The sequence below is a fragment of the Odocoileus virginianus genome, chromosome 1 (genome assembly GCF_023699985.2).
Source record: "Odocoileus virginianus isolate 20LAN1187 ecotype Illinois chromosome 1, Ovbor_1.2, whole genome shotgun sequence".
NCBI classification, from domain to species: domain Eukaryota; kingdom Metazoa; phylum Chordata; class Mammalia; order Artiodactyla; family Cervidae; genus Odocoileus; species Odocoileus virginianus.
The window spans coordinates 59,515,745-59,529,443 of record NC_069674.1 but is presented as its reverse complement, the minus strand read 5'-3'; the positions used below and the strand labels follow the sequence as shown (position 1 = coordinate 59,529,443).

Below are 13,699 nucleotides of genomic sequence, written 5' to 3'. Positions count from 1 at the left end.
AAAATGTTAATTCTGTTCATTTTTTGAAATGAATGAAATGTTATGGTTGAGATTTTATTTGATATGATGAGTAGGTCATGTCAAGAATACCTTTGATAGTAGTGGTGTTAATTCTATGCTTTCTACTTACGAAATCAAGGCATCATGGCTGAAGTCAGGATATTGTGCCAGCTTCAACAAGGACCCATTATAGGTTTTAACTGCAATTGAAATAAACCAGCTGTCTGGATAACCCTATGAAAAAACACCAGAGTTAAATTTGCTAGGGTTCCAGGCAAGAACTATCAATGGATGCTATAAAATATGGTGAAAAAATTGGTATATTTGCAGTCTCAAAGTATGTCCCCACAAGATACTATAGTTAACTGCAAAGAAAACAGTAGTAACTTTACAGTGGAGAAACCACCTTAACCAAGTGATCGAGGTTAACATCACCAGCAATGAGACACATTGTCATTGTATATTTTCTGATAAGGTACACTGAGCAGGTACACATCATCACTTCTGTGGTATTCTTGCCAAAATTGCATATCCTACACTTAATCAGGAGGAAACATCAGACAAAACTAAAGTCAGAGACTTTCTGCAAAATAATTGGACATTATTCTTGAAAGCATCAAGGTCATGAAAGACAAAGACTGAGAACCTGTCAAATGAGAGGAGACTAAAGAAATAAAGCAGCTGAATGTAGTGGAACCCAAGATTGAATCCTTAACCAAAGGACATTGGTTGGACAGTTGGTAAAATCTGCATATGATCTTTAGGATAGTTAAGAATATTATATCAACCTTAATTTCTTGGTTTTGGCAAGTGAAAGAAAGTGAAAGTGACTCAGTCGTGTCTGACTCTTTGTGACACCATGGACTGTATAGTCCATGGAATTCTCCAGGCCAGAATACTGGAGTGGGTAGCCTTTCCCTTCTCCAGGGGATCTTCCCAACACAGGAATCGAACTGGGGTCTCCAGCATTCCTGGCAGATTCTTTACCAACTGAGCTATGAGGGAAGCCCTGGTTTTGGCAAGTGTGCTTTATTTAATATCTTAACATTTCCTGAAACTAACTGAAGGCTAAATCAATTTTTATACTATTTTCATAGGTTTTTTAATATATAAATCTGCAATTTAAAAATTGAAAGTTGAGAAAATGGACGAGACTTAATTTTTTCTCCCACACAAGAATGATAGAATTATAAATGTGTTGGTTTTGTATAAAAACAATTTTACAATTAAAAAATCACTGGAAATATAAAATTCAGTGTTGAATTTTTTAGGAACAAAAAGATATGGGAAATATTCTTTCTCATAACTTGTGAACTAGGAAAGTGAAGTGAACTGAAAGTTGCACAGTTGTGTCTGACTCTTTGTGACTCCATGGGGGTATACAGTCCATGGAATTATCCAGGCCAGAATACTAGAGTGGGTAGGCTTTCCCTTCTCCAGGGGATCTTCCCCACCCAGGGCTCGAACCCAGTTCTTCCCGCATTGCAGGCAGATTCTTTACCAGCTGAGCCACAAGGGAAGCCCATGAACTAGGTGAAGCAGATGTAGAGAGTTTCCTTCACCTTTGTCTTTCCAGAACTGGGTGCAGTGCTGGGGCATAGAAGGTGAATGAAGGAGTAAACTGTACTCATGGTACTTTGATCAGTATTTATTGAACAGCCACTTGGTGGGGTTGGGAACTTAAGGGGATCTCAAACCTAGAGATGCTGGATATAGTTAAGTGTTAGAGAGATGTAAATGGGAGGGGTACCATGGAGTCAAGGAGGCTGGAGGTGATTTGAAGAATATCTGTTGGAAACAGGCAAAAGGGGATCCTGACTATAGTGAAAAGCATTTACAGCACTTGCTAAGACCCAGTGAAGAGGTTCAACAGTATGACTGTTAACTGTGGTTTGTAAAGGCTGAGATTAGAAAAGTATGCAGGCACCAGATTCTTAGAGAACTGTGAACTTTCTTCCTTTTCTCCATTGACCTGTTCACTGGCTTCCCATTTTCTAGAGAAATTGCTTTCAACTGGTTTTCAGTGGTCAAAACCAGTCAGAACTAGTGTTTGTTCAAAATTGGAAATTGGCTTATTCATCAAAGGAGAAGAGGGAGTAATGAAGTATAAGAACATGGGATTGGTTCTCTTCTGGTGGGAGTTACATGGTTTGCAGGTAATATCCTAGTGGACCTCTTGAAAGGTGAGTATTGGGAATAGAAGTCAAATTCAAGTTGAAAAAAGCAAACCCTGTGGAAGAAAAAATTAGAGTGCTTTATTGTGTGAGCCAGACAAATAACCAAATGAGACATTTGGAGAGAACATTAGGAGAGGCTGTGAGAACAGATTGACCTCTCCCCATTTGGAGGTAGCTCAGCTGGTAAAGAATTCGCCGGCAATGCGGGAGACCTGGGTTCAATCCCTGGGTTGGGAAGATTGCCTGGAGGAGGGCATGGCAACTCACTCCAGTATTCTTGCCTGGAGAATCCCAATGAACAGAGGAGCCTAGTGGGCTACAGCCCATGGGGTCACAAAGAGTCGGCCACGAACTCAGCGACTAAACACACACATTTGGGGGTGACCTGTGAGTCCCTCTGGTCCAGGGGGAGAGGGTGAGACGGCTAGATGATTAGGCCCAGATGGACCACTTGAGTTCTTCTGTGCCATTTTGTGACTTTGAGTATTTAGTACTTGGAGAGAGAAATCAGAACAGAGCACAGAAAGATGTAACAGGGTTTTGTTTTCTTTCCCTTCCCTTATAGCAAAATATTAAGTTTAAAAAAAAAATGCTTAATCCTATGTTTCAAAAATTCTCTCAAAAATTTAACATTAACCATCTCATATTGGGAAAGGAAATATATTTTATATAATGATTTATATACATGTCTATAAATTTTATATATACATTTTTTAAACCAAATATTTGGTGGTAGATTTAATATGTCTGCTTGGGAAATGGTATTTTACTTCTCAGTGAAAATTTTTCCCTTGGAGTATGGGGAAAGCAGTTATTATTTTCTGTGACATGAAGTCTGCATTGTAATTTTTCCTCCTGATGCTGTCTAGTATTCCTAGGACAAATAATGCACTGTTTGGCAGAGAGTGTATTAAAAGCTGAATCTTCTTCCCTTCCTATCTCTGCTTCAGCATTTTAGGAAAATCTTTCTTAACTCTGTTACTTTCTTTTTTTAAAATCTGTCTCATTTGCCAAAGATACTTTCCTCTTTTATCAGAAAATGCAATAGTACCAGCCTTCTTTCCCCTCTGGAGCAGTTGAACCTGAATCTTTCTAAGTTTAACTTGTTAATAGTGGTTTCTGAGAATCCATAATCACAAAACGGAGCAAGGGTTTTTGACTTAATGATTGTGAATGGAAATGTTATTTTTGCCTGTTACAGATTCAGACCTAGTCTCCAAGCTTCCAGTTAACAGTGACTATGAAAAAAAGAATACCCTGTATTTACTTACATTTATAGGGTTACAAATCCAGTTCTCATACATTTGTTTGATCCTCATGACATTTCTGGGAGCTAGTCTGGGCAGGTGATGTCATTCTGCCTGCAAATGGTAGGACTCAAGACTGCATGGTTCATAAGTAGTGGAGCTAAACCCAGGTTCTTCATCTCACTATTCAGTATTGTCCCCTTAGGGGCCCTCTCTGGTGATCCAGGGGTCAAGACTCTGCACTTCCAGTGCAAGGGGCACAGATTCAATCCCTGGTCGGCTACTAAGATTCCCCATGTTGTGCAACCCCCGCCAAAAAAAGCAGTACTGTGAGCTTTCAATATTGTCTCATTTTCCTTGGTGCTGAGATACTTCTGAGATAATTGTTTAAACTCTGTGTTTTCCAAGATGCTCCTTTTGACTGGCATCTGACCAAAACCATAACCTTTTCTATCATCTGAAAGTTGTTTTTAGAAGTACTGATGGGTGGATGCAGTCATCAGTTCAGAATTGTACTGTTTGACCTTCAGTTGTTCTTGTAGCCACTTAGGAAAGTGCCTTTGCATTTGTAATGTTAAAACCAAGGGAAAGAGTATGTTTATGACTCTTTGGGGAATAAATCGGCTTCCTCTACTGCCACCGCGACAGTGTCTTCAAATGAATCTGAGTGTGGAACAGTAGCCTCCCGAAGTTCATTCATTCCGTTGTTGGCCTCTGTCCTCTTCTCTATCTCTAAAATGGGAATAAAAACACCCCCATCATAGAAGATCAGAAATAATGCACAAAGAACTTAGCAAAACCACCAGATAGTATTACAACAAGGCTACTTTCCTTCTCCCTTGAAAATGGATCTGGCAAGAAGTTGGTTCTGAACATGGGACACTGTAAGCTTGGAGCAGGTTGGCCTCCCCAGAAAGCAGACTTTGAGATGCAGAGATTAGCTTGCAGGGTGTGTATCAGAGAGTGTTCTTGGGTGTCACAGCAGTGGAAGGAACAGGGGAGAAGTAGGACTGGGCAGAGGGAACACATGACCTGTGATGCTGGCCCAGTGACAGCCCTTATCAGCTTCAGCTGGAGTGGCCCTTCAGAGTTGTAGCAGGAGGGCCTGGCCCTCATTGTCAGTGGGTGCAGGCTCCCTGGGAAGAGGACATGGCCTTGGGCAAAGCAGCTCCCTTCAGCTGATCTTCCAAGATCTTGGTGTGGCCACACCCAACCTTACTTTGTGTTTACCTGGAGTCCAAAGGGCAGAGGTTCAAGTGGAATGGAGTTCTGCAGTTGGTAGAAATGTCCTCTTAACAGTCAAGGACAGCAGTATATTTTCAAGTAGCACTTGTCAAATGTCAGAAATGAATACATTTTATTCCATGCGCTTCTGATTTTTCAAAGTCACTTAGGCCCGAGAGAGTCCTGTGACCTGTCTGAAGGCCTGACCATGGTACCCATAGCATCAGAATGAAGTCCTGTTGGTCAGTGTGCATATGTCTGCCCCAGAGGCACGTCTGCATAGACAGAATGGAACTGATCTCAAATGCATGGCAATTATGAGGACGAGAAGATGGAGCATAGTGAGCCTTCCTTTGATTTTCCTGTTCACCTTCAGCATCAAAGCCATATTCAGGAGCAGGCATCCCATTGCCCCCTCCCACGTTTCCTTTGAAATTTTTTTTCCAGTCTTTCTAGACCGCCTGCTCCCGTGGCCCTGTTGTCATACGGATGGCCAGCTGGGAGTCCCTTGAAGGTAGAAATGGCCCCTTTGCTCTTAACTTCATCTCATGGAGGGGGAAGGTGTTACGGGGCTACGAGACAAAGACAGTTCCATCCTGCACTTGTGATCATACCAATAGAAATCTCCAGATGACTTCTGTTTCATCTTCCCTCAAGGCCTATCCAGACAGCTCTTTAAAAAATAAGGTGGTGTCTTTGATAAGACTATTAACTTGGATTTCCCCATCATATTTTATCTTTTCCTACAGGAGAATTTTGTGCATGTGCAGAGATAACCCCTTGTCCTCTTCTTCTGCTGTTTCCTATTTTATGAAGTAAAATCCCTGAAAAAGAATTTAGTTCTGCTAATACCCTTTCCCTTTTTACTGTGTCCTCCAGCTCTTATCCAAAAAAAAATCTTCTGACCCTTCAGAATTTCTACCTTTTCCTCCCTGCTTTTTTCCATTTGTGTGTGCCCCCAGTACGCACAATGATACTCATAAAGCTGATAGACCTGAATGTAGATGTATATTCGTGACAAACCAGAGTGAAATATAGTATGAAATACATGTGAAGATGGAAAGAACCGGTTTTAAATGTCCCCTGAGTTCCTTTACAAAGCCCTGCTTTTGTCACTGCCTTCTCACTGTTGCTGACATGCTTCAAGTACCAGCATTCAGAATTTTACAGCTACTTGCATAAAAATGCTTATTTAATTTCTGGTGCAGTCATGGCTCATTTCTATTGTGAAAAACAGGAGTCTCATTTATTTTGTGTTAAACGGGATTCCATGGGATGGTCTCAGAACTTGAGAACAGTAGCATCCATCGTGTTCTGTGTTGTAAATAACTTCAAACTGACCTTTCAGACCACAACCTGTTTCTGAGTTGGAAATCCTTTTATCAGAAAGATGAAGCCAAAACTTTGACTTTGAGGGATGAGTTTCCTTCCTTTGTGTCACAAGGAACAAAACATTTCATTATTTTTTTCCCCCACATTATGTTCCATTCGTCTTAGATTGTCAACCCATAAAGGGCAAGGGCAGCGTTTGCCAGGCTTGACTTGAGTTGTGGTGTGTAGCATCATCATCAGTGTTATTTTGATCATGATGATGAATATGGTATCATCTGTGATGTAGAGCTACATGATTGTCTTCTAGTAGTTTTTCTAATTTGTTTCTGTTTTTGCTTTTAAAAGTCACAACTCTATGATTGAATTGCTCCATACTAAGTTTAAAAGTTTTAAAGTATGAATTTATTCTTTGCAAGAACAAGCAATGTCACTGAAACTGAGAAATAAGTTCCTGCTTCACAGCACAATTTTGCCTTTTTTTCACTGCCTTCATAGAAAACACTGGTGAGTTATAGATAGGATGCTTTTCAAAACCACTTAATTTTTAATAAAGTCACTAGATACTAAACTGATATTACGTAAAGGAATAATATGTGGTAAGAGGCAACTGTTTCTGATTTTCAGGATGCTTAAGCTATACATTTAATTAACACTTTCAGCTTATACACATAATTTTAGCTAGTTTTTCTTTTGGGGGAGCGGGGGTATTGGCCGACTACGTGGCATGCAGGATCTTAGTTTCCTGACCAGGAATCGAACTGGTGCCCCATGCATTAGAAGCATGGAGTGCTATTGGACTGCCAAGGAATTCGCCACATATAATTTTAAAAGACTTGAACATAAGCTATGTTTATATACATGTTTGTTAATCCAAATAAATTTCTATATAGTAGCAAATGGACAGAGGTGAAAACAATACCATACAGTGGTTTTTATGTCTGTTTAAAACTGTACTCTCAGGATCCTTAGGACTCAAACAATAGCATTGAGCCTTTGTATTTCCAGCTCTATGAAGCATTCATTCTCTATGATCTTTTCTGTAGCTCTTTTTCAATTTATAAGACAATAAACAAAGGAATCAAGACAGTATGTGGTCATGTTCAGTAAACCCAAATATTATTGGGATGCCCCTGGAAAGATAGGATGAGAAGACTTTCGTTTGAAGACGGAGCTACTTTATAACAACTGGTGGCAAGATTAATTTTCAGCTATAGACTTGTTTCATGCAAAAATGCTTGGAGGATTTGGGGACTTACTTGAAAAGTTGTATCCAGAGTGGAATCTAAGCATACCATATGTTTCAAGTGCATTTGATAGAAATGCAGATTGAGCTTTCATGAATGCCTGAGTTTTCTTTGAATCTTTGCTTTGTGAAACCAGTTTTCCTTCCTTTATGATACACTATATGCTACCATTAGTAAACACGAGCCAATCATGTTTTCAGATCTTTTGCTCTTTGGCCTAGAACTGCCTTCCCCTTTCAATTGCATAACCTGAAGCATAAACAGAATAGCATTTATCCATCCATTCATGAGCTTAGTACATTGCAAGGTAGAATTACTTGTGTAATTCAAAGACTGAAAATGGCTAGCCATTTTAGAAGGTGAAGATCAAAGTCCTGCCTTGAACTATATCTTAAAAAAGTGTTACTCTCCAATATGATCTGTGGTTTAATATATTTTAGACATTTTAAGTTATGAGAGGTGCCCTTGACATTCTCTGACTCTGTTAAAACTTGAGTACCATTTTTCAGTGGCTTCATTCATTCATTCTGTGTGTTTATTCACTCTCTGTTCCTGCACTAACATAATCCAATGCTGGTGTATGGAAGATGAATTCGAAACAATTCAAGTTTTCAAGTAGAGAGAATCAAAGATAAGTCAAGTGTATGCAATACCTTGCGCTGTTTAAGATATGATCATAGTACCCTTGGAGCACAGATAAGAGAATAATTGATTTCATTTGGGTCCAAGGATGGGGAAAGAGAAAGGGTAGCATCAGGAAATTGAAAGGGTTTACCTTGGAGCTAGACCTGCAACTCAGGCTACTTTGTAGTTCGCTGTCTAGAAGGGGTGGGGAAGGCAACTGCCCCCAAGGGGGATAATACGTATGAAGGCAATGAGTTCTGCATGAAAGAGCTTGATGAGAATTTGGATATGGTAGCATGGAGGGCATTGTGTGGAGAGGCAGGTGGGATGGGAGCCTGGAAAGGAACGGGAGCACAGAGGTAAAGGACTTGGTAGGAGATGCTGAGAGCAGAGCCTCCCTTCTGCTTTATCACACAGTGGGGACCAATGTCCATTCTTTCAGAACTCAGGCAGTGACTAAAACCGAAGCAAGGCTGGTTTGGGGACAGAGTGCTTCAGTTATATATTATACCCCTGTCAGTGCTGAGCTGAAAGACTTCTTCCAGATTCTCAGAATTGCAGGCTGGCAGGGACCTTTCAGTTCACCTTGTTCAACTCCTTTGTTTTATAGAAGAGGCATCTGAAGCTCAGTGAGACTGAGGAACATAATAGCTCACCTTTAATAGTTATCAGATATTATATAGGTGAAGAGTGAAGTCAGAATTCACCCACATAGGTTCCTTGGGCAAGAAATGAGATGATGCACAGTTATGACCCAGACAACATGTTATCCCAATTTTAAACATTTCCTGTGAAAGAATGAGTTTTCACAGGTAATATAGTTTGGTTCTTAGAATTTTGTGTGCCCTCTTAAAATAGAATTGCCCATAAAAAAGGACCTTGACTGCCTAAGACCAGAACACTTAACAGTAATGGCCCTGCCCTCATTCATTCCCTCAGTGATTATTTACTGAGCTCAATTTGTGTGCCAGGCTTTATACTGAATTATGTAGACAACTGGGAGCTGAAACCAACCTAGTCCTTATATCCATGGAATTTTCAGTCTCTTGCAGGAGACATCCTTCCAAAACTTGCACAAATAAGGGAGGCTGGTTAAGTGGTATATGGTGCTATGAGAATATGGAATTAAGGTGAGAGGATGTGTATCAAGAAAGTCTGCTCTGAGGAGCCTTATTTAATCCTTTACTACCTTTTGCAGTTTCTTTATCATTGACCCCATTTTCCTGATGAGGTAATGGAGACTCTGAGAGATTGGTATCTTGGACCGAATCACACAGCTAATAAGACCTGGGCTCAAACCCACATCTCATGATACCAAGTGTGATGTTCTTTTCCTACACCCAGCCTTTTTGTTTGTCTGTTGTTTTTGGCCACTCAGCATGTGGGGTCTTAGTTCTCCAACTCATGTTCCCTGCAGTTCAAGCTTGAAGTCTTAACCACTGGACAGCCAGGGAAATCCCTACACCCAGCCTGTTTGATGTCAACATTTAAGAAGAAAGCTAACTTGGATATTAATGCATATATATGAAGTATCAGTTCAGTTCAGTTCAGTTGCTCAGTTGTGTCTGACTCTTTGTGACCTCATGAATCCCAGCACTCCAGGCCTCCCTGTCCATCACCAACTCCTGGAGTTTACTCAAACTCATGTCCATCAAGTCGGTGATGCCATCCAGCCATCTCATCCTCAGTCGTCCCCTTCTCCTCCTGCCCCCAATCCATCCCAGCATCAGAGTCTTTTCCATTGAGTCAACTCTTCACATGAGGTGGTCAAAGTGTTGGAGTTTCAACTTCAGCATCAGTCCTTCCAATGAACAGCCAGGACTGATCTCCTTTAGGATAGACTGGTTGGATCTCCTTGCAGTCCAAGGGACTCTCAAGAGTCTTCTCCAACACCACAGTTCAAAAGCATCAATTTTTTGGTGCTTAGCTTTCTTCACAGTCCAACTCTCACATCCATACATGACCACTGGAAAAACCACAGACTTGACTGGACGAACCTTTGTTGACAAAGTAATGTCTCTGCTTTCTAATATGCTGTCTAGGTTGGTCATATCTTTCCTTCCAAGGAGTAAGTGTCTTTTAATTTCCTGGCTGCAATCACCATCTGTAGTGATTTTGGAGCCCAAAAATAAAGTCTGCCACTGTTTCCACTGTGTAGAAAGGTGGTGTTAATGAACCTATCGGTAGGGCTGCAGTGGAGATGCAGACATAGAGAACAGACTTGTGGATGCTGTAGGGGAAGGACAGGGTGGGATGAATTGAGAGAGTAACATGGAAAATATACATTATCTTAGGTAAAATAAATAGTGAAAACTTGCTGTATGATGCAGGGAGCTCAAACCTGGTGCTGTGTGACAGCATAGAGGAAGGGATGGGGAGGAAGGTAGGAGGAAGGTTCAAGAGGGAGGGGGCATTTATATACCTATGGCTGATTCATGTTGATGTATGGCAGGAACCAACACAATATTGTAAAGCAGTTATCCTCCAGTTAAAAATTAATACATTTTTAAAAGAGGGCTAAGAAAGTAGATCTACAGCAGAAGGCTGGAAGGTATGAGAGAAGTAGTAGAAGAGAAGATGGCCTCCTGAAAGGTGATGTGAATGTAGTGACAGTGGGGGAGAGAGCAATTTCAGAACACAGTGAAGTGAAGGGCTGAGGTGTGAAGGGGTGGTGAAGAACGAAACTAATGAATGGTACTGCCATGTTCAAGAAGGTGATGGGGTAGGAGAGAGCCCCCAGCAGTAGGGGAGGCACTTCTGGCTGCCTGGGAGTTAACATGGGCATTCGTGAGTGGTAAGAGCTATACACAGAGCTGAGTTAGGGCACCCACACCCTTAGACCTCTAAGAGAAGCATCAGTAGTGCAGGATGTGCAGAACCACTAGGATTGTGAGAGGTTAAGATAACTTCATGAGTGTAAAAAGGCAATTCTGACGGTGAGTTTGCTTTGGAGTCTTAAATTGTACTCAATCTGCTGTCTATTTGGTTGTTGATTCCTTTTAAGAAGAGGTCTCTGAAAGTTATTTGAAGTAATCTGTCAAGATACAGACCTTTGATTATTTTTTAAGCAAACACTGTTGAGGCCATCAACATGAGGTCATAGGGTATTTATGGGTATAGTTGGAAAATGACATCATGGATTAGTGCTTATCTAAAATGTTTTAACTTGGTTACTGTGTAGTTATTTTTATCTGTCTCATGTACTTTGGGCTATGTTTTCTGTCCTGTGCTTTGATTGCTACTGCTAATTTTGTTTTAAGATCATAAAATGGCTTTAGACTTCTCTGAAAGCCCATTACTTATTGGCATGTTTTGATTTTTGAGAGATTCATGTGTTCCTTCAGGCTTTTAAAATACATTCACAGCAGTAACAATAATTTATTTGGGGGATTGGTTGTTTCTAAATCTTAAGATCTGAAAGAGAGAGAATTGTAAAATTCACTTCCAAAGTTGGAGGCTCTTAAAAATCAGGCGGTCAAAGCATTTACTATCATTTTTTGGATGTGAATTGCAAGAAGATTTTAGCATGTGAAATATTTAACAGGAAATGTGTCTTCTCTCTCTGTATGTTGAGGTCCTTTTCTTTATTTTCTAGCCTTGTCTCTCATGACTCAGGTGTTAATTTCCTGGGAAGAATCTCTGTCCTTCATTCTCACTTAACCCCTCAAATTGCCTAGGGATGGTTAATCTCTGGTATTATATCCCAGTCCTGCCCAGCCCCGCACCATGTTTCAGAAACCAGTCAGTCTGTAAACATTAGGTAAGGCTAAACAGTGACTCCAATCTCTGTGTGCCCCCTTTTCCCCCACTTCCAAGTTTTCTGAGAGCTAAGGCGTGTGGGAATTGTCATTTTGGCCATGTGTTTAGACCCAAGCGAGAGAAGTAATCATCACCATTGATTAATGCAGAGAAGAAGACTGCTTTAACACCATGCACTGGGCTAGACCCTGAGGACACAATATGAGGACACAGTCCCTTCTCGAGGACCTTACGGTGTATGGAAAGGAAACATCCTGAAGACAGCTTGGCAGAAAGGTCAACCAAGCTTATTAATGAGTAGACATATAGTCCTCATTTATTATTGAACATATATTTATTGAGTCACTTATGAGATGGGCTTCTGAATGGGGAGTGATTGTAGCAGTGAGGGAAAGGGACACTCCTTGCGCAGCTCTTCAGGCAGTATCTTTGCTTACGCATGTTATCAGGTGATGTTGATATTTTGTCTATTATCTTAGTAACTATCACACCTTTGAAATTTGTATTAATAACACTTGTTTGACCAAGAGGTTAGCAAAGTATGTAAACTTTGGTTTTCTTCTGAAACGTGTCACGTTAAAACATGACAGCCAGTTCTAGCTACAGTGCGTATTTCCTGCTCACGTTCATTTTTCCTGGTCAGTAACATGCAGTAGTAAGCAGTATAACTGGCCATAACTGACATGATTATCCCCATATATTCTGTGTCATTTCTTACAGTTATTGCCAGTTTTCGAGGAACTGTGCCATATGGTCTGTCATTGGAAATTGGGGATACAGTTCAGATCCTGGAGAAGTGCGATGGTAAGTAGACTAGTATTGATTGTTCGCAGTTGGGTAAACGATCTCCTCAGCATTGGGCAGCTCATAAAGTGTACAAATTCTTTTCATACTTCTATTAATCTCTGGGATTTTCCCCTTAGTCACAGTGAACCATTTTTTACAAAACTATTTTCTTGCATGTTCAATTTTTGGCTTATGAGAAAATATTGTTTGGTATTTTTAAGCTGATTATATTTTTTCCTAATATTATTTACTTATATTTGCTAGATACTATTGAGACTGTTGAATTTCTGAGAGTTCATGCCTCAGGGCCAAACTTGAAGGCCTTTCTTGGAATGTCAAGAGTCTGGTGGGCTCCCCAGGACAGAAAGAAACAGAGGTCCAGAGCAGAAATGCTTTAACCAAGGTTGGGTAACCAGATTCCTTGGGGTGGGACTCCTGCCCTGGCCAACTCTGCTCTAGTCCTGTAACCTCTTCCTCCTCACCTCCCCCAAATTTGGACTGAAATTATTTACTCCATTTGAAATGTTAAGTGAACTTGTATGATTAATTTATATAAGAGGCATCTCATTAAATCAGCTTAGTTCTGCTTCTGTTCCTTGTAACAAAACATCCTTAAACTCTTGTCCTTAAAAAGATCCCAGATAAAATGACTACTCTTTTTTTTTCCTTAACAAAATGGCCATATTGTAAAGTTCCATCAGCATATCCAAATATATGGTTTTCCTCTCAATACATTGTCCTTACTAGGGATTTATAATATGATAAGACTATCATATTAAGGTTCATTATTGATAAAATCGTGTTCTTCCAAATAGAACTATTACTTTTATTTAGAGCCTGTCATTAAATGGTGGTGATACACGGACATTTATTTTGTACAGTGTCACTGATATATTTAAAAATATAAGGTTTTTCTCTGTCATTGCCAGATTTATTTTGTCTGTTTCCACTTCATTTACAGATAAATATAAAATCTGTTATGAATGGGTGAAAATGTACTTCCCAGCTAATGGGAGCTGTTTTGTAATATAAAAACCTTTCTGTGTGGTGTCGTTGGACAGAGACCTCACTGTGACATTTCTGCATTTCTCATGAAGTTTTGGTTACTGTTAAAATAATTATTTAAGAATGGATATATTTCTTGGATGGATGTCTTTAAGGAATCTAATAAATCCTGACGTTATAGAGATTGCAATTTTCAATTCATTCTACTTTTTCCAGGCTGATTGTAAAATGATGTTTTACAAAATATTTTTTTAAGAAAACTCGTGAGGAACAAAAATATTTTAATACAAAACTCAAATAC

The 13,699-nt window shown here is 40.0% G+C and overlaps 1 protein-coding gene across 2 annotated transcripts in view; it reads left to right on the top strand.

Annotated features, from left to right (window-relative positions):
• The window catches only part of DOCK4 (dedicator of cytokinesis 4), a 470,931-nt gene that overhangs the window by 191,245 nt on the left and 265,987 nt on the right, over positions 1–13,699 (top strand). For both annotated transcript variants that reach the window (XM_070468527.1, XM_070468524.1), the window contains exon 2: positions 12,328–12,411. In XM_070468527.1, coding sequence (XP_070324628.1) covers positions 12,328–12,411 — 84 coding nt within the window. The remainder of the gene's footprint in view (positions 1–12,327; positions 12,412–13,699) is intronic.